Consider the following 18,223-nt stretch of genomic DNA (forward strand, 5'->3'; position numbering starts at 1 on the left):
TGGCAATTTGTATCAGATCAGTTTGAAATTGTGCACAGTTGTAGAGCTCATCAGGTAGAACATTGATTCCGAGTTTCCTGTTAGTAGCTAAACAGGTGTCATTTTTATAAGCAGTAGAATTTTGAAGCTTATAATGGTGGAACCTTTGTTTTGCAACTCACCTTAACTAAATGGGCACACTTGTGCCCCTTTAATTTCTCTATTTTACCACTGAAAGCAATTGCAGCATGTAATCCTAATCTTTTCCTGTGTAAAAGATTGCACAGTGGAATAGTGGTAAGTTTAATTGTCTGGGATGCTTTAAACCTGAACATTTCAGGCTGTTTATTCCCATTTGATTCAATACAACATGTCAGTTGTCTTGACAAGGATGCATACAAAACAGGTGTTCTGACCTCCTAAACTGCCTATTGCCAAGAAGAACTTTATTTAAAATCATAGATAATGTTCAGTCTAGTCTGATGTATGAATTTGGTTGGTTTCACCATCTGGGAAACTGGCAATCCAGATCATTCCCCCCGCCCCCGCTCTGAATATGGTTTATTGACGGAAACAGATACTAGAATGTGGTTTCTGAGAATGTTTTGTGGCTTATAATTGCAGGTGAATGTGGTCTGGCTAGCTGGGAAATGGGCATTCTGGGCCATTTGCCCGGGATATTGTTATTGTCTGGGTTACCGGAACGTAGTTTCGGTGGATGTTTCCCATCCAGTTATGTGAGCCTGGTGAACTTGGTTGATTTGGTTCACTTGACACTTGGTGTTCCGGGCCATTTCCCCTAGATACCATTTATTGCCTGGAACAGGTACCAGAACATGGTTTCAGTGGAAATTCTGTGGCTGATTATATCACTCCCATCTACTCATGTGTGACTGGTGACTTTGGTTCGTTTGGCTCACTCGGAAGTTGGCATTCCAGGCCCTTTTCCTAAATACAGACTATTGCCTGGAGTGGGAACCAAAATGTGGTTTCTGTGGATGTTTTGTGGCTCAATGCATCACTCCCATACAGTTACGTGTAACTAGTGGATTTGGTTGGATGGGTGTGTTGTGTTCCAGGCCATTTTGTTCTGTTATGTATGGGTTCTGGCATTTTGGGGTTAACAATAATAGAATATTGCAAGGCTTTCAGTCCTAAAATATTTTCACCAAGTGTCTCTAACACATACTGTGGTTTTTGGAATGTTTAAAAGAAAAAAAGAAAAAGAAAAGGATTGTTTCATTCCGGGTTTACACTGTCCCATCTCACATATTGTGCTTGCTTACACCCACAAAGTGCTCCCACACTTTGGCTTGATCTTTCCCAACATTGGCCTGGGGTGTGGGGAGGAGATGATGCATTCAGGCAGAAATTCTACAGGTGCAGCTTCCCCAATCACTTGCTAGAGCTGCAGTCGAAGAAACTTTTGCCTCTTGATTGAAAGGGAGCATTTCCCCACTGTTTGAGAATGTCATGTTAGCCTATTAATTCCTGTGAATTTGAGTCTAATAGAAGGTTTGGGATTTCTCAGGTATTGGGTTATAAGTTCATTTATTTAGGCTACAATCCTAAGAGTGAGGAGCCCTAATGACAGAGGACTCTGATCTTGGAAGCTCTGCCCTGTCCAAAGCCCTGCCAGGCTTTTGCTGGCAGGTCGCAATGAACTGTGGAGGCATTTTTTGCATCTCCATCCTCCAAAAAGGGAAAATCAGTTAGACGGGCCTCAGATCCCATCTAACGTCCCTCTGTGCTGGGGACAAGGTTGGGGAGGCTTTGGATCCCTCGCCACTCCTCTCTGCACACTGGCATAATGCGACACACCCATTTTCCCCACTCTGTGAGGTCACCATTCTGACCTCATAGAGGGAGCTACTGAACTCAGAGGAGTTTTCCTGCATAATGCTGTGGCCCCTGGGATGCTGTCTTTGGGTCATGGGACTGCAGCCTTAATTATTTAAAATATTTCAGGCTGTCCTTAAAGACAAAAGCCCTCACAAGGATAAAATCTCATACAATATAAGCTCATCCAATGATAAAATTACAAAAATTAATAAAATCAATTAACACCAATAATAAAACATTCAGCCTAGATAGTACTAAAATCTAAAAGACAACTGCAGCTAAAAGCCAATAACAGTACAATAAAACATACTTAGGGGGAGGCCAGAGAAAGGAGGTAAGTCTTCAGGGCCTTCTTAAAAGCTTCCAATGATGAGGCCAGATGGACCCCAGAAGGCAGCCTGTTCCAGGGCGTGGTTCCACGCTATCGGCTTCACTTTGTTTGCAACTTTGTTGCAATGTTTCCCCAATTGCATCTTCGCCTTTTCCAGTTTCCACCGTGCTTAAAGTCCCGGCTTATCATTGCCATAGCCTAGGGATGTCAGAGAATTCTGCGACGGATCTCGGTGAGGCTGAATGCCCGTGCATTCAGCCCCCCGAAATCCATCGTGGAACGGCCTGCCCCCCCCGCCCCCCGCGGATCCTCCCCGGGATGAGACTTACCTGGGGCGGATGTTTCAGATGGCGGCGGCTCCAGCGGCGGCTGCGGCGGTGGCTGGTCTTCCAACCAGCTGCCACCGCCGCCATTTGCAGTCTGTGTTCCCCCCCCCCCCATAGACGTGATAGGCTACGTAAAGACTTACATAGCCTATCACATCTGGGTTAAAAACAAAAACAAAATGCGTACGCAAATGGCGGCGGCTACAGCCGCCACCATTTGCGTTCCTTATTTTTCGCCGTCTTAGTCTACGTAAATATTTACGTAGACTAAGACGAAGACAAGAAAGGGGAACGCAAATAGCGCCCAGTACGCTATTTGCGTTCCCCTTTCTTTTCTTCGTCTTAGTCTATGTAAATATTTACGTAGACTAAGACGGCCAAAAATAAGGAATGCAAATGGCGGCGGCCGTAGTCGCTGCCATTTGCATACGCGTGTTTTGTTTTTTTTACCCAGAGCCCTCCGCGGCCGGAAATCCATCTGCGGACGGCCCTGGCCTGGGCCTGGCTGGCTGCTCCTCGGAGCCGCTGCGGAGCACAGCCGGCCATCGAGGATTCCGGGGGGAGGACCGGATCGCCTTCCCCCCCGTCGAGGATTCCGGGGGGAGGGACGGAACGCCTCCCCCCCCCATGAACAGAATTCACGAAAAGGTAAGTGACTTTCATACATCCCTACCGTAGCCTGGGGCTCTGTGCTGTTTCCACCAAGCCCTAATAGAATTATTTTCTCGATGGCTGGGTGGAGTCTGGGTTGGATCTGATTGCCTCATCAGTGTTCCCACCTCCTTCTCTTGCTGATTCCCCCCTCCCTTGCCCCCTTCTGCTCTGCTCCAATTTCCCGCTTTGGCCAGTCTCCTCCTGCCTTCCAAGCCCTTTTGTTTTGTCCTTTAAAGTGAGTTTTAAAGCGCAATTTCACTTTAACAAAGGAGCAAAAAAGCAAAGTCTTGTGTGCAACATCCCCCCCCCTTTAAACCCTTTCTTCCCCTAAACCGGGGACATGCCTTAATGACTCTCCGTGAAGCCGTCTTTGCAGCTCTCCTGATTTCCCTGCCATGAGTGCCATCACCTTGTCTGGGAACTTCATATGGATACCCAAGGTGGGCGGACAACTTCATAGGGATACCCAGGGTGGATGGACACTGCAATTGTATGTCAGGGGTGCTTATGTGTGCATCTCTTCATCTCTGCCTGAATGCTCCCTCCAATATCATCTCCCCCTCTCCTTCACACGCTGCTTCCGGTGAGGTTACGGGCAGTGAGCGACACACCCACAAAGGCCAGGTTACACCCCCATGGGCAGAACTATGATACTGAACCCAGTGCGGTTATGGAAACAGGTCAGTAACGGAGCTGAAGTAAGCAGGAAAAGTTGGTCCAGTCTCAGAAGAAGTGGGTTTTCTGTGATAAAATGCGGGGCTGGTGCTGAATGGCCACAACGTCATGGAAACACAGAGACCTCACCGCACAGCCAGGTTGGAGTAAATTGTTGGTGGAAACACAGCCCCAGAGATCTGGAGCCACCACAGAAAAGGCTTGTCCCATGAACTTGTTAACCTAACTGCCCTTAAAGATGAGCAACAGAGAAGGGCCTCTGTTGCTACGCTTAAAGTGTGGGCAGGCTGATATGGGTGAAGATGGTCTACCAATTACCTGGGTCCCCATTCCCCCAACCACTTAAGGCTAGGGATGTCAGAGAATTCCGCCACAGATCTCGGTGAGGCTGAATGCCAGTGTATTCGGCCCCCCAAAATCTGTGGTGGAACGAAGCCCCCCCGCCCCCCCCTGAAATGAGCCCGGAACGGAGCACACTACCTGCTACCTGACTTGCGAATGGTGGCCACGTCTGCGGCCATTCGCTTCCTCCATATACCTGTGATAGGCTACGTAAATACTTATGTAGCCTACCACAGCTTAACTAAGGCAACGCAAATGGCGGCGGCTACGGTGGCCACCATTTGCGTTCCCTTTTTTTCCCCGCTGTAATAGCCCACGTAAATATTTTCGTAGGCTAAAACGGCAAAAAAAAGGGAGTGCAAATGGTGGCCGCCATAGCCGCCGCCATTTGCATCCGCTAATTTGTGTGGGGGGTTGCCGTGATAAGCTACGTAAATATTTACATAGCCTAACACGGCAAAATACAGGGATGCAAATGGCGGCAGCTACGGCAGGCTGCCCAGGCTGCCCTGCAGGCTGCCCAGTGGCCGGATGTCCAGCTGTGTGCGGCCCCGGCCGGCAGCTCCACGGTATCCGTGGAATTCCGTGGAGCAGAGCCGGCGGGAGAGAATTTCGGGGGGAGGGACGGAGCACCTCTCCCCCACCGCGAATGTCACCCTTCGAAAAGGTAAGTGACTTTCGTACATCCCTACTTAAGGCATGTTTTCAAAGTTTATTCTAAAGCACAGTGTGCCACAGAATCTCATGTGCTTCCAGATCAAGGACTCCTAGTGCAACTACTCAAAAGACGTTGTGCACCTATTCTGTCTTTCCCTCCTTAACAGATTTATTTCTGAAAACTAAAAAAAAGAGAGGAGAATTTGTTGTCTGGACTCCCTTAAAATTCCATGAATGAGACATGGCAATTGTACAATAAAAGCCTAGTCTGGAAGCACCCTGAGACATGAAATGATTCTGTAGTCCTACTTCAGCTATAATGATGTTCATGCAAAGAACCCATGTTTTATCCAGTACTTACTGCTTGAGCGTTAATTTCCACAGGGAAAACATCAATTTCATTTCCGAGCTTTCCAGCTACTATGATTTCAGAGCCATCAAAGAGCAGCTTGAAATTATTCTGAGTGATTTCCAGGACAGCATTGTCAGGATACTTCATTTCAATCTCCTTCAGGATGGGAGTAGCAACCTCATGATAAAAGCCCTGGAATGAGACAGGCAGAGGAGGTAACCAAAAGAAAAAAAAAATGTAATGTCTCAGTCAGGAAGAAATACTGAGACAGAGTTTAGCATACGTGGAGATAGTTTTGAGACAAGATTTAGTTATGTATTTAACACATTTGTATATGTCTTTGCTATTGCCTCCCCTACCTGGAGCTGCAGGGCTGCATCTGAGTCCTCGTATATACGCCGAGCAATTCCCCCATTTTCTAAGGCCATCTTCTCCAGAAATGAGTAGCTGACGTCAAAGCCAAAACCAAGGCAGTAGAGGAAGTATTTTCCTTTATTAGTCTTCTTTATGTTTGCTTGAATCTCATTGACATTGGTAACACCTGTCATATTTATTTTAAAAAAGGAAACATGGTGTCAGGATCCAGAGCTCGGGAGAAGAGGCCTCTGATATATACAGTCTCTCAGAGCAGGAAGAAGATGACCTCCAGAAGCCCATTTTGAGGACTCTTCCTCAGGACACCCCTCCTTCCAAGAAAAGACCATATGGTTGCCCCCCACCCACATCCAGAGGAGTCTCATTACCATCTTCCAGCTTCAAAGCTACTACCACAAAGCAGTTGCCTCGACATAATGGCAGTCAAGGGCGTCTAGAGCAAGCAAGGGCCCTTTAAGGGAGATGGCCTCATTCAGCGCGGGGGCACAACTGAAAATCTAAAAGGAGCCAACCCCCTACTTAAGGCTCATTCAGAATTTTCTAGTTGTTGGAGCAACATGCTAGTTAAGTCTGTGTGTCTTCCAGCCCTATTCTGTGCATTCCATGGTGCTGCTCTCTCTTGTTCTACCTCCGGAAGACCTGACCTTGGATCTGTCTGGCTATGCTTCTGGAATGTCCCCTCTGCCCATCCTCTAGCAGAGCTTCAGCTGAGCTTGACCCTTTCTTCAGCAGGGCTCTGCTGCCTGAAACAGAACATGGAGTGTGAAGGTGGAATGGCTGGCTGGACCCCTGAATGGGAAACTCCCATTAGGAGGGAGGATAGAATGCAACAATAATTTTTGTGAACCGCCTAGAGAGATTTGGCTATTGGGTGGCATGAAAATATAAGTAATTCATAAAAATTAATAATAAGTAAAACATTTTGTTGGAAGTTCCACTTAAAATCATAGAATAGTAGGGTTGGAAGACGATCAAGTCCAGCCCCCTGCTCAATGCAAGAATCCAAGTCAAAGCATCCCTGACAGATGGCTGTCCAGCTTCATCTGGAATGCCTCCAGTGTGGGAGAGCCCACCACCTCCCTAGGTCATTGGTTCCATTGTCGTGTTGCTCTAACAGTCAGGAAGTTTTTCCTGATGTTCAGCCGGAATCTGGCTTCCTGTAACTTGAGCCCATTATTCCAAGTCCTTCACTCTGGGATGATGGAGAAGAGATGTTGGCCTTCCTCTCTGTGACAACCTTTCAAGTACTTGAAGAGTGCTATCATATCTCCCCTCAGTCTTCTCTTCTCAAGGCTAAACATGCCCAGTTCTTTCAGTCTCTCCTCATAGGGCTTTGTTTCCATTCTCCTGATCATCTTTGTTGCCCTCCTCTGAACCCTCTCCAGTTTGTCTGCATCCTTCTTAAAGTGTGGTGCCCAGAACTGGACGCGGTACTCCAGATGAGGCCTAACCAGTGCTGAGTAGAGGGGAACTAGTACTTCCTGGGATTTGGAAGCTATGCTTCTATTAATGCAGCCCAAAAGAGCATTGGCCTTTTTTGCAGCCACATCACATTGTTGGCTCATATTCAGTTTGTGATCTACAACAATTCCAAGATAATTCTTGCTTGTAGCATTGTTGAGCCACGTATCCCCCATCTTGTAACTGTGCCTTTGGTTTCTTTTTCCTAGGTGCAGAACTTGGCATTTATCCTTGTTAAATTTCATTCTGTTGTTTTCTGCCCAGTGCTCCAGCCTATCAAGATCACTCTGAATTTTGTTTCTGTCTTCCGTATTAGCTATCCCAGTTATGTGTGATCTGCAAATTTGATCAGCATTCCCCGCACCTCCTCATCCAAGTCATTAATAAAAGTGTTGAAGAGCACTGGGCCCAGGACTGAGCCCTGCGGTACCCCACTCGTTACCTCTCCCCAGTTTGAGAAGGTCCCATTGATAAGCACTCTTTGAGTCCGATTCTGTAGGCAGCTGTGGATCCACCCGATGGTTGTTTCATCTAGCCCACTTTGAGCTAGTTTGCTCATCAGGATATCATGGGGCACTTTCTTGAAAGCTTTGCTGAAGTCGAGGTATATTACTTCTTGGGACTTGTCAAACTAATCTCAATAGGCTTTGCTCTCATCTTTTCATGTGTTTGTTTGCTTCTTTTTCTGTCTTTTATGATCTCCACTGCAAGCATTTTACAAGATTAAGGAATAAGAGAGAACACTTCAGAATATTTTGACATCTGGGCCCAATGATACAGCAAAGCCCTAGAATGTGACTGTACTATCAAATAGTAAAGGGTGAATATGCATTTGAGCTATCTGAAATATGAAGGCAGGCAACAGGCTTGGATCAGAAAAGCAGCACTGACTCCTAAAAAGCAAGGACTACATGAGTGGAAGGATAAAACTAAACCAGACAGAGATGGTAGAGCTTCCTAGCAGCCAAGGAAGATATGGTATATCCCATCAAGGTATGAAAGAATGACAAAATATGAGGAAAAGTTGTGGCTATACACATCATAAGAATAATTGAGGATTAGCTCGTATGTGTTTTTCTCATCTCTTCCTCTCTCTCTCGCCCCCCGCCCGCCTCCCTACTTCACCCTTTTCTCTCATTCAGGCTTTCCTGCTTATTTGGTTCTCTCTTTGTTAGGCATATGGATATAGGAATGGTGGTTGAATGTGTAAGATGCTTGTTAAGGAGACTTTAAGCAGGAGAAACTTCTGAGGAAGGTTTGAAATTGCAAACTGTTGTAAAGAATGGTTGGGGAAAGGTTGGGGATGAAAAGCATGCATGTGATGTGTAATGAAACTAATGGTGTTGTTCCTTAGTATGTATTAAAATAATAACATATAAATGAAAACAACAGCAAACTCCGTTGGTTTCCTGTTCCTAACTTACCAACAGTGGGTTGACCGTCTGTCAGCAAAATGATCATTGAAACACTTTTGTCTGGCAATAACTCAGCAGAGGTGGCGTTATCCAGTGAATTTATTGCAGTCAGAAGAGCCCCATTGATATCTGTTGCTGTAACAGGAAAGAAAACATGATGATGGATTTGACCACAGAACTGGATTCTTCTTCAATGATCGATAGAGGAGATTCAAAGGTATGAGGACAGTTGAGTGTAAAGCTGGAAAAGATCGAATAAATAAGATGTCAGAGGATGTACACTCCAGGCATAGGATGTGGCAAAACAAAATGCATGTAAATAAGTTATGCAAGCAGAAATCTACGCCTGAAAGTTTAAAGATATGGATAAATACATTTCATGTTCAGCTGCAAAATCCAAAACTGAACAGAGAAAGGCTCAAGTAAGGAATAAGGAAATAAGGGTGGAAAAAGGAATAAGGGCGGAATGTGATCACATGTCTGACCAAAAAAAAATACCGATTGCAACGCTCCTGGAAAGCTGGACATGCCCGCTTGGTCAGCAGATTTACCTCCTTGAGCCAAAATGGTCTGAACATATTGCTTGGCCAGTTCCACGTTCTCCTCTGTAGCTCGTAACAAAGACGGACGCCATTCAGCAACATTTCTACTAAAGACGACTAAGTTAAAATGGTCTTCAGGGTTAAGATCTTCCAAAACCTTTTGCAAGGCCTCTTTTGTCTGTAAAAATGGGTAAAGCAGCACATGATTTTCAGGCACAGAAGATTACTTAGCTTAGACTCGAACACTGCTTGAAGTGCTACAAAAGCCAGTTGTGCCATTGAGAGAGAGAGAGAGAGAGAGAGAGAGAGAATGAACAACTCAGTGTGTGTATCCTGGACAGTAACAGTGCTACAATACTGCTTTAGGTTTTCTCAAAAGGTATGATCTGTACTCAGCCGATGAGGCAGTGGATTTGAGAAATGGAAGGACAGGCTGCTGTAACTGAAGCAGACTCCAAGAGGGGGAGCCCCTCGCAGATCTTTCCTGATGCTCAGGTCTCAAAGATGGATGAGGCTGGGACTAGCTGGAGGATTCCCAACCCATTCGAAGAAACAATATTTCATTGTGTTTCCGTAAGAAGAGACACTACTTTGTTTCTGCCATTAGAATTGGGCATGCACCTAACCTAGCACAACAGTAACACCATGAGGAAACTTGAAAGAATGTTCTACTTTGAGACACATTACCTGCTGAATTTTCTGTCCAGTCATAGAGCCACTTTTATCTATCACAAATATGACGTTTTTGGGAAATGCTGGCATTTGACTGGGTGCAAAATAATGGACAAAATACCCATTCACAATCTGAAAACACAAACAAACACAGGTGGTATGAATGTGTTACATTTCAATTCAACAGTGTATTAAATAATAGAATGGAAATGAGCTAGGGCCGATCTACATTGCGCCTGCCATCGCAATGAATTTGTTGTCCTGTCGGGTTAAACACTCTCGCATTAAAACGTGATCATTCACACTCACCCATTTTCCCCATTGCAGTGCTTCATCGAATGCGTGAGCTCAGCTCACACTCGAGCGCTGTGCTAGCTTTTCCTGCGTGTGCTTGTCTGATCTCGGATGCTAAGCAGGGTCGGCCCCGGTCAGTAGTTGGATGGGCGACCGCCTGGGAATCAGGCTTCCTGCACTGAGCAGGGGGTTGTTCTATCCCTTCAAATGAGATTAAGTTTTACCCCCTCCTATCCCTCGCTCCGGATTTTTTTTTTTTTTTAATTAAGGGGTTATCTTCAAAGAATCGTGGCTTCTCCACAATGCTTTTTTTCTAATTCAGGCATTCGAAGATCACATCCCCTGCTCACAGCAGAAAGCCTGATTCCTAGGTGGTTGCCCATCCAACTACTGACCGGGGCCGACCCCGCTTAGCTTCCGAGATCAGACAAGCGCACGCACATCCAGCCTTTTGCTTGTTGCTGAGGTAACGGGGGCTGCTGAGGAAGCTGTGCGATGGGTAGCCGGAAGAAGACATGGGGCCATCAAGAGCTGTGATTGGACAGGAGGGAAATACAAACACTATTGTATATGGACAGGCGGGGGAGGGGACTACGACTGGATATGGTGGTGAAGGTGGAAAATCAGAGCACATTAAGGGGAAATACCGGGATATCAGGGTATTGAAAGCGGGAGCATGGAAGTGGGAAATCCCGGTTCCAATTCGAGGCGGCTAAAAGGTGTGAAAGATGGGCAGTGAAACCTCATTGGAAGCGAAAAAAACCCATAAGTGTAGATCAGCCCCCAGTGTACTTAATGTAGTTACAGCTCTCATTATATTACCTGGATATCGCCTGCAGTGACACTCCTTCTGACATCATAACGTATGAGAAAATCTCCATCTAGCAGAGTTTCTTCCAGTTTGGGGTGTTTTCGTTGTTGAGCTATGGTTGGTTTAAAGGAAATGTGAGCCTGAAAATTAAAGGCACAGACGAAAACAGTCAAGGTATCATACGAAGACAACAAGTGATTTGTTCGTTCCAGGGCTTTAAGATTTTTGATCCATCTTGTGTACCTTGGTCTCATCCTGCACCTTTGTGAGGGCGTTGCTCAGTTCATTGGTCATGAAGGTGCTTTCAGTTTCCAAGAAACTTATACCTTGCGGTTCAAAGATGTGGGTATCAATCTGAAGAACATTTTTAAAAAAACACAGGTTCATATCTTCTAATGTGATGCCAGGAGGCAGCGACACTTCGGACAAAATCCTCTTCCAAGAACTTACCTGGAAGTGCTTGACCAGCTGTTTGGGCTTGACCTTAATCAGCAGTTCATACTTCCCCAGCTTGCGCTTCAGTAACTCCTCGTAGATCAGCTCAAAGGTCACTTTAGCAGCTGCTGCGACATTGACTGAAACATGAAACTGCTCTAGTTTTCTTCCAGTTGATCTGGAAAGAAGGAACCACAACTTAGGCATTATTTATGTAACCGCTTCACTGATAGGTCTGTCAGTGTATCATCCCTTGTCAAAAGGTCCTGACATCCTTTTAACTAATCATAGATTGTTCATAATAAATGCTTCAGCTAAATCTCAACATCTTGAAGACAACAAGGTCATGCAGATATCCCCAGTTGTGTAGGACAAAGAGAGTTGGGTTAGCTGCTTATCATGCAATGCTGACAAGCTGAATGGGCTGAAATAACTTTGTCTATAGCACTATAATTCCTATTCCTTTTGCTATACCACTATGTATAGTGGTCAGGAGGGACAGTGGGAACAACCCCAGTCCCCATCACTACATGCATTTAGCTTCTCTGCTTATGGAAGCATGAGCAGGGCTAATGATGCTCTCCTTCCAGTTCAACACTTCTATCTATGGGAGGAATACAAGCTTAAAACAAGAAGCCAGAAAAAGTTCTGCTGCTTACTTGACTAATCCAGCGCTTTGCCCTCGTGAAATGGCAGCATCATACTGATCTTGTGCAGATTTCTTCTCCTTGATTATTCCAGGATATGTTTCTCCATCTATGATCCTTAAAAATCAGTATTTGAAACATGTAAAGTCATTAGGGAGGGAACAGGCACAGGTCCAGAGAAAGGCAGGGAGAACACAGTGAGGCAGGGACATGCAGATCTGTGATCACTGGCACAAACAGAAAGAAATCTAAATCCTACATGTTCCCTGTATAATCTTTTCTTCACTTTCTGATCTTAAACCACACATTAGAAGAAGTTAGGGACAACAGAGACAACATTTCCAAAGTCATCTCCTCTCATAAGGAAGCAAATTTCTCTCAGTGGTTCATCTTCATCTTGACATCATCTTGTTTAAGCTGCCCAGAACAGACTCAGGGACACCCCAAGAGCTTACATGCTGAAGTTTGTGATGAAGGCTGTCTTGGGTAATTCTACTTCAAAGAGGGCCTCCTTGGATTCATTTGCTCTGTTGACGACTCTGCTGGTGATGACTGTGTGGGCAAACCGTGATGTGACTTTGCAGTCCACTTGCAGGCTATAGATTTCAATGTCATTCTGGGGAAGAGGAGAAAAGGGGCCTATGAAAATAATGCTATGCATTCATTTCCTGCCAACTCAGGTTCCTATATTTATTGGTCAACAATTGAGCAGTGGCTATAGCTATCAGCGACAACAATCTATGAAAACTCACATTTTGTTCATTCGTTCGTTCATTCATTCATTCATTCATTCATTCATTATTTTTCTATATTGCCCTATAACCAGAGCTCTCTGTGCGGTTCACAAAAAGTAACAACCATTAAAAGACAGGATAGGAAGTACAAAAAAACCCCACTTACATAAAAACCATATAAACAGATAACACACACACACGGACAACATATATCTAAAAACAATTTGTCAAACCATCAGGCAAAGATGATCCAAGGCCTAATTTAGAACTCATTGTATGTTGCCAAATGCCTGTGAGAAGAGGGTGGTTTTAACCTGGCTCTGAAAAGATAACAATGTTGATGCCAGATGGGCCTCTTCAGGGAGATATTCTCTAATGGGGGGGGTCACCACCAAGAAGGCCCTCTTGTCACCCTCCGAGTCTCTCTCAGAGGAGGCACCTGGAGGTGGGCTTGGATGGATGCTGAGCATAGTGTATGGGTTGGTTCATGCTGGGAGAGGCACTTCATCAGGTATTGTGGTCCCAAGCCATGTAAGGCTTTATAGGCTAAAACAAGCACCTTGAATTGGGCTCACAAACATACAGGCAGCCAGTGAAAGTGGACCAGAATTGGTCATATATGTTTGGACCTTCTGGTCCCAGTTATCAATCTGGCTGCTGCATTTTGCACTAGCTGCAGCTTCTGAACCATCTCTAAAGGCAGCCCCACATAGAGTGCACTGCCGTAATCTAACTTGGAGGTTACTAGAGCATAGACAACTGAAGCAAGGTTATCCCTGTCCAGATAGGGACATAGCTGGGCCACCAACTGAAGTTGGTAGAAGGTGTTCTGTGCCACGGAAGCTACTTGAGCCTCAAGTGACAAAGATGGCTCCAGGAGGACCCCCAAGCTACAAACCTGCTCCTTCAGGTGGAGTGCAACCCCATCCTGAACAGGTTGAGCCCTCTCTATCTGGACAGGAGAACCACCTACTAACAGCATCTGAGTCTTGTCTGGATTGAGTTTCAGTTTATTAGTGCTCATCCAGCCCATTGTTGCAGCCAGGCACCAATTTAGCACATCCACAGCCCGACCTGAAGGAGATGAAAAGGAGAAATAGGGCTGCGTGTCATCAGCATACTGATGACCAGTGACCACACACTCCAAAACTCTGGATGACCCCACTCGACAATTTCATGTAGATGCTGAATAGCATGAGGGACAAAATTGACCCCGGTGGAACCCCATACTGGAGAATCCACAGGGCTGAGCAATATTCCCCAAGTATCACCTTCTGGAGCCAGCCATCCAAATAGGAGGGAAACCACTGCAATGCAGTGCCTCCCACTCCCAGCTCAGACAGTCGTCCCAGAAAGATACCATGGTCGATGGTATTGAAAGCCACCGAGAGATCAAGGAGAATCAACAAGGTCACACTCCCCCAGTCTCTCTCCTGACATAGGTCATCATACAGGGCAACCAAGGCTGTTTAAGTGCCAAAACCTGGCCTGAAACCTGACTGAAATGGATCTAGATAATCAGTCTCATCCAAGAGTGTCTGGAGCTGGTTGTCCACCACCCATTCAAGAACCTTGCCCAGGAAGTAACATTTGCCACTGGCCTAAAATTATTACATTTCCTGGGTCCAGGGAGAGTTTCTTCAGAAATGGTCTTACCACCACCTCTCTGAGATGGCCCAGGACCACTCCCTCTTCCAAGGAGGTATTAATCACCTCCCTGGCTCAGCCAGTTGTTCCTTTCCTGACAGTATTTATATACCAAGAGGGTCAAGGATCCAAAGGAAGTGGTCACACGAATCTGTGCAAGCACCTTGTCAACTCACTGTCATGAAAACGCCAAATTATTCTTTGAAAGACTTAAATGAACAAGCTGCTTAGATATTTAGTCGGTGATTGGAATATTATTTTTATATAAGGCTTTGATACTGTAAAATGTCTCACTATTTAGGCTTCGACTGAAGGCAAGGATGGGGTTGGACAGAGTGATAAAGCAGAAGGAGAAGAAGTTACAGGTCACATGGAAAAAGAGTTCGATGAACTTGTCACTAGCCTGAACAATATTTGTGTCCTCCTGCATGTTGCAAGGCAGTTACTGCCTACCTTTGGGAGGTGAACATCCTGTGGGGGTGGTGTTCCCTTTGCCCAAATAGCCAGTGACCTTGGACTACCTACGAAATGAATATTTACATGAACAAAGACAACATAATGCTTTGAGAGTGGACCTGAAGCACATTGACAGATCTCTATCCTGAATGTTTAATTAAAATTTGAATACTAGATAATCATGGGATATTTTAGCAGTACACAGGGGGCTGCATGGATCCCTTTCTGGGAAGCTGAAATGCATGATGGACTGTGTGGGCCTCTATGGCCCTTGGATCAGAGTGAGGGACACTTTTGCACACAGAGGTCCCCATCCCCAGTGTTTGGCAGCTGTTTCAGTGGGTGTACTTGCCCTACCTCGATTAAGGCAAAGTCTTTCTTAAATGTTGATTTAATGCATAATTTCCTTTAGAAGCTGTAATGTGATGACTGTCAGGGAAGGACCATAACTTAGTGGTGAACCCATGGCTTTGCTGAAGCAAGTCCCAGATATCTCCAGTTCAATGGATCAGACTAATGGATCAGACCTTCTGCCTGGGAACTGGAGAGCCACTGAGAGCCAGAGTAGACAATATTGCGCTCGACGGAGAAAGGGTCTGACACCATGGTAACATCTGGAGGGCTTTTTCAGGTGGAATGACAGGCTAAAAATGAACTTGAATGAAATGGCAGTAAAACACAGTTCAAGCCAACACTTTCCTATGCTCTTTAAATATAGGGTGAGCATACATAGGATTTAGCAAGATTACTCTATTGCAGAAGTTTCATTCTTAAATTATAACAGTAGAAGAAATAGATGGGGGAGGACCTCATCAGATCCTAGGAAACCCACTGACAATTTATGGTAGCCCCCTGCATTTCAGGTTAATACTTTTCTTGAAAGCAATTCCATTCATTTATTTTTGAGATCAGATCATGGGCGAGTTCGCACGTCATGCTAAGCCACCCTGAGTATAAGCCACGGTGGGTTGGTGGGTTGCTCATTACTCCTGACAGACAATCAGGCGCTCTGTGGTTTGCTGTGGGCTTCCCCCTCAGTCCTCCTGCCCGCTCCCAACACATATCTCAGATGACTTTGTGGCAGAAATCCTGGTTTCCTTGTGCCCTATGTCAGGACCCTTTCTGCAACTGGTCCTCTGGGGTTGCTGGCTCATGAAGGGAACTCCTTCCCACACATCCGATTGTCAAATGCATATAATTTTCTGAGACCTTATGAATGAGGTAACACGTTTGCAGACTTTTAAAAAACATTGTTGTTATTCGTGGTCTTGTGCAAATGTGAAGGACTGCAAGACCGCTATTTAGCCCAAAGTATCAATATCTTCCTTATCTCAATGTCCTTGTCAATTTCATCCTGCCTTTCTAGCAAGCACCTTTAAAAAAAAAGTCTGCTTCACTACTAGGAAAGTAATTGTATCTGCCCCCAAAGCTCTTCCTCCTGCAGCCGCCAGCCAATTTCAGCTCCCCTCACCCCACTTCATGAGTGTGTCACTTCCCTCCACTGGTCCCCAGTGTTAGCTATCAGATATACATATGAGTTACAGAGCAGTGACAGGGATCAGTAAAGATATGCAAATTTCAAGGCAGAGGAAGGAGTGAGCTGAATATTTCAAGGCAGATCAGGGAGTGAGGGGAATTGGTAAAGATATGAATATTTCAAGGCTGAGCAGTGAGTGGCATCAATAAGTACACACAAATTCCATGGCAGAGCAGTAAAGCGGGGGGGGGGGATAGACAAATTTCATAGGAGCAGATTTTCGAATGTGTGCATTTGCACATGACCAGAAAAAAAGTTTGCGAACATGTTCGGGACAGGCTCCGGTGTCCTTTCTCCTAATTTTTAGGAGCATGGGGCAGAGGGCACTGACAAGGGATGAGGAAGGATGGTGGTGGCACTAGCAAGATCACTTAGGAGCAGCAGGGGTTTTCACTGCTATTGCTGCTGGGCAGGTCTCTAGCTGTTCCAGACAACCCACAATGAAGTTGCCCTGCTGGCTTTGGACATCAGAACAAGCCACCCTGAACAACCCAGCAACAAGCCATGGGTTATCAGAGTGTCTTTGTCAGTGGAAAACAACCCATGATGAAAAAAGCCTTCCAGGTTTGGACACCACGACAAACTATCCTGAAACAACCCATGGTGACAACACACAATGGCTTATCATGTCATGCTAACCAGGCTAATGTCACTTCCTGCTGTCTCTTTCTTTCTGCTGCCCAAACTCATTGGAGCGCTCACCGCTTGGCTTGGCAAGTACAGATCAGCTTAATCCCTAAAGCTGTCTCACAGTTTGACCCGAATGTTAACTAAATATAAATATTATCATTACATTCTATTTCTGGAACTAAATATTCCAGAATATAAATTATATATATAATTCCTAAGAAGAGAATTCAGTTGTGTAGCGAAACCTCTGCCTTAAATCTCTGAGTCCAGCCTCTATCCAAATGCCCCCTTGTAATTTCTTTAATCTCCACTGAGTTGCTAAAACTCTCCCATTAACATTAGTCGAATTCAGTGACCAAATATCACATTTGCCTCATATTTTAATTAAAAATTAGACCCCACACAAAGAAGGCAAATACCTGAAGTACAGCAGGGTCTGCTAATACTATCTGCGAAGAAAAGACCAGCCAGAGAGTGAAAACTTGCCCTTCCATTTTGGAAATGACAGAGCCACAGAGGAGAATTAATTTATTGGAAAGAGTTAATTAATAACTAGGGTCTGGGGAAATTGGGAAACAGGAAGCCTAATATTTACACATCGATGTAAGACACAATTATCTTTTTTCTTTTTTTCTTTTTGCCTTTTAGCCTCATTGAGCAAGTGAATGAAGAATGAATATTTCTCTCCTAATCCTACATGATACAACCCCTTTAAACTCTTTCTGGATACCTAAGCTGGGGTGGGGATACCCAAACATTTGGAGCCTGGTATCATATGCAAGGAAAGGTAAAATTTGACAAGTGAAAGTGTTCTTTTTATAAAATTAACTTAAAACTTTTTGGGAATATTTTTCTACTTGATAAAAAATTATAATGTCCTGTATAATTTTATGTTCACCAATGACCTTTCCCCTCACTCTTAATAGACTTCCTGACAATGTAATGTAGCACATTAAATTTGGTAAGGTAAAATCTGAAAGTGCTTTATAGAAAGTGCTCCTTTTATCAAAATACCTTGGGTATTTTGATAAGCTATTTGGGATTTTCCCCCCACTTAGTAAACAATGTATAGAATGTGGCTATATATTATATATTTTCACTGATGAAATTTGCCCTCACTCTAAAAAGACTTCCTGAATAAATTTGGCTATGTGCTGATGTTGTTATGCGGTGAAATCAAAGAAAGGGCTATGCTTCTTGCATTTTCTCTCATTGGGTGAACATTTTAACCTCTTTTTGAAGACTGCCCCACACAGACAAGTATATGGGGATGCATTATATGGGGGGGGGGAGATTTTTTCATGAAAAGTACTCCCCATTTCAGTTCAGCCCTGTATAAAACAGTTCATCATTTTAACCAATTCTTGATAACCACCTCTCCCAAACTCTGCAGGGCCCAAGTCCTTACA

At 44.8% G+C, this 18,223-nt stretch overlaps 1 protein-coding gene across 1 annotated transcript in view; it reads right to left on the reverse strand.

Moving 5' to 3' along the window:
* LOC146354787 (inter-alpha-trypsin inhibitor heavy chain H4-like) overlaps positions 1 to 17,318 on the reverse strand; it is a 40,626-nt gene extending 23,308 nt beyond the window's left edge. Inside the window, exons 1-11 of the mRNA XM_084839779.1 lie at positions 17,234 to 17,318; positions 12,266 to 12,426; positions 11,823 to 11,927; positions 11,179 to 11,341; positions 10,972 to 11,082; positions 10,740 to 10,868; positions 9,639 to 9,755; positions 8,961 to 9,129; positions 8,419 to 8,544; positions 5,518 to 5,699; positions 5,168 to 5,350 (exon numbers count right to left, since the gene is read on the reverse strand). Of these exons, the coding sequence (XP_084695905.1) occupies positions 5,168 to 5,350; positions 5,518 to 5,699; positions 8,419 to 8,544; positions 8,961 to 9,129; positions 9,639 to 9,755; positions 10,740 to 10,868; positions 10,972 to 11,082; positions 11,179 to 11,341; positions 11,823 to 11,927; positions 12,266 to 12,426; positions 17,234 to 17,308 (1,521 nt within the window). The 5' untranslated portion in view covers positions 17,309 to 17,318. The remainder of the gene's footprint in view (positions 1 to 5,167; positions 5,351 to 5,517; positions 5,700 to 8,418; positions 8,545 to 8,960; positions 9,130 to 9,638; positions 9,756 to 10,739; positions 10,869 to 10,971; positions 11,083 to 11,178; positions 11,342 to 11,822; positions 11,928 to 12,265; positions 12,427 to 17,233) is intronic.
* Positions 17,319 to 18,223: the final 905 nt, after the last annotated feature.

This window comes from Heloderma suspectum, chromosome 2, assembly GCF_057233095.1.
Source record: "Heloderma suspectum isolate Gila_16-S chromosome 2, 16-S_ref, whole genome shotgun sequence".
Classification (NCBI taxonomy): Eukaryota; Metazoa; Chordata; class Lepidosauria; order Squamata; family Helodermatidae; genus Heloderma; species Heloderma suspectum.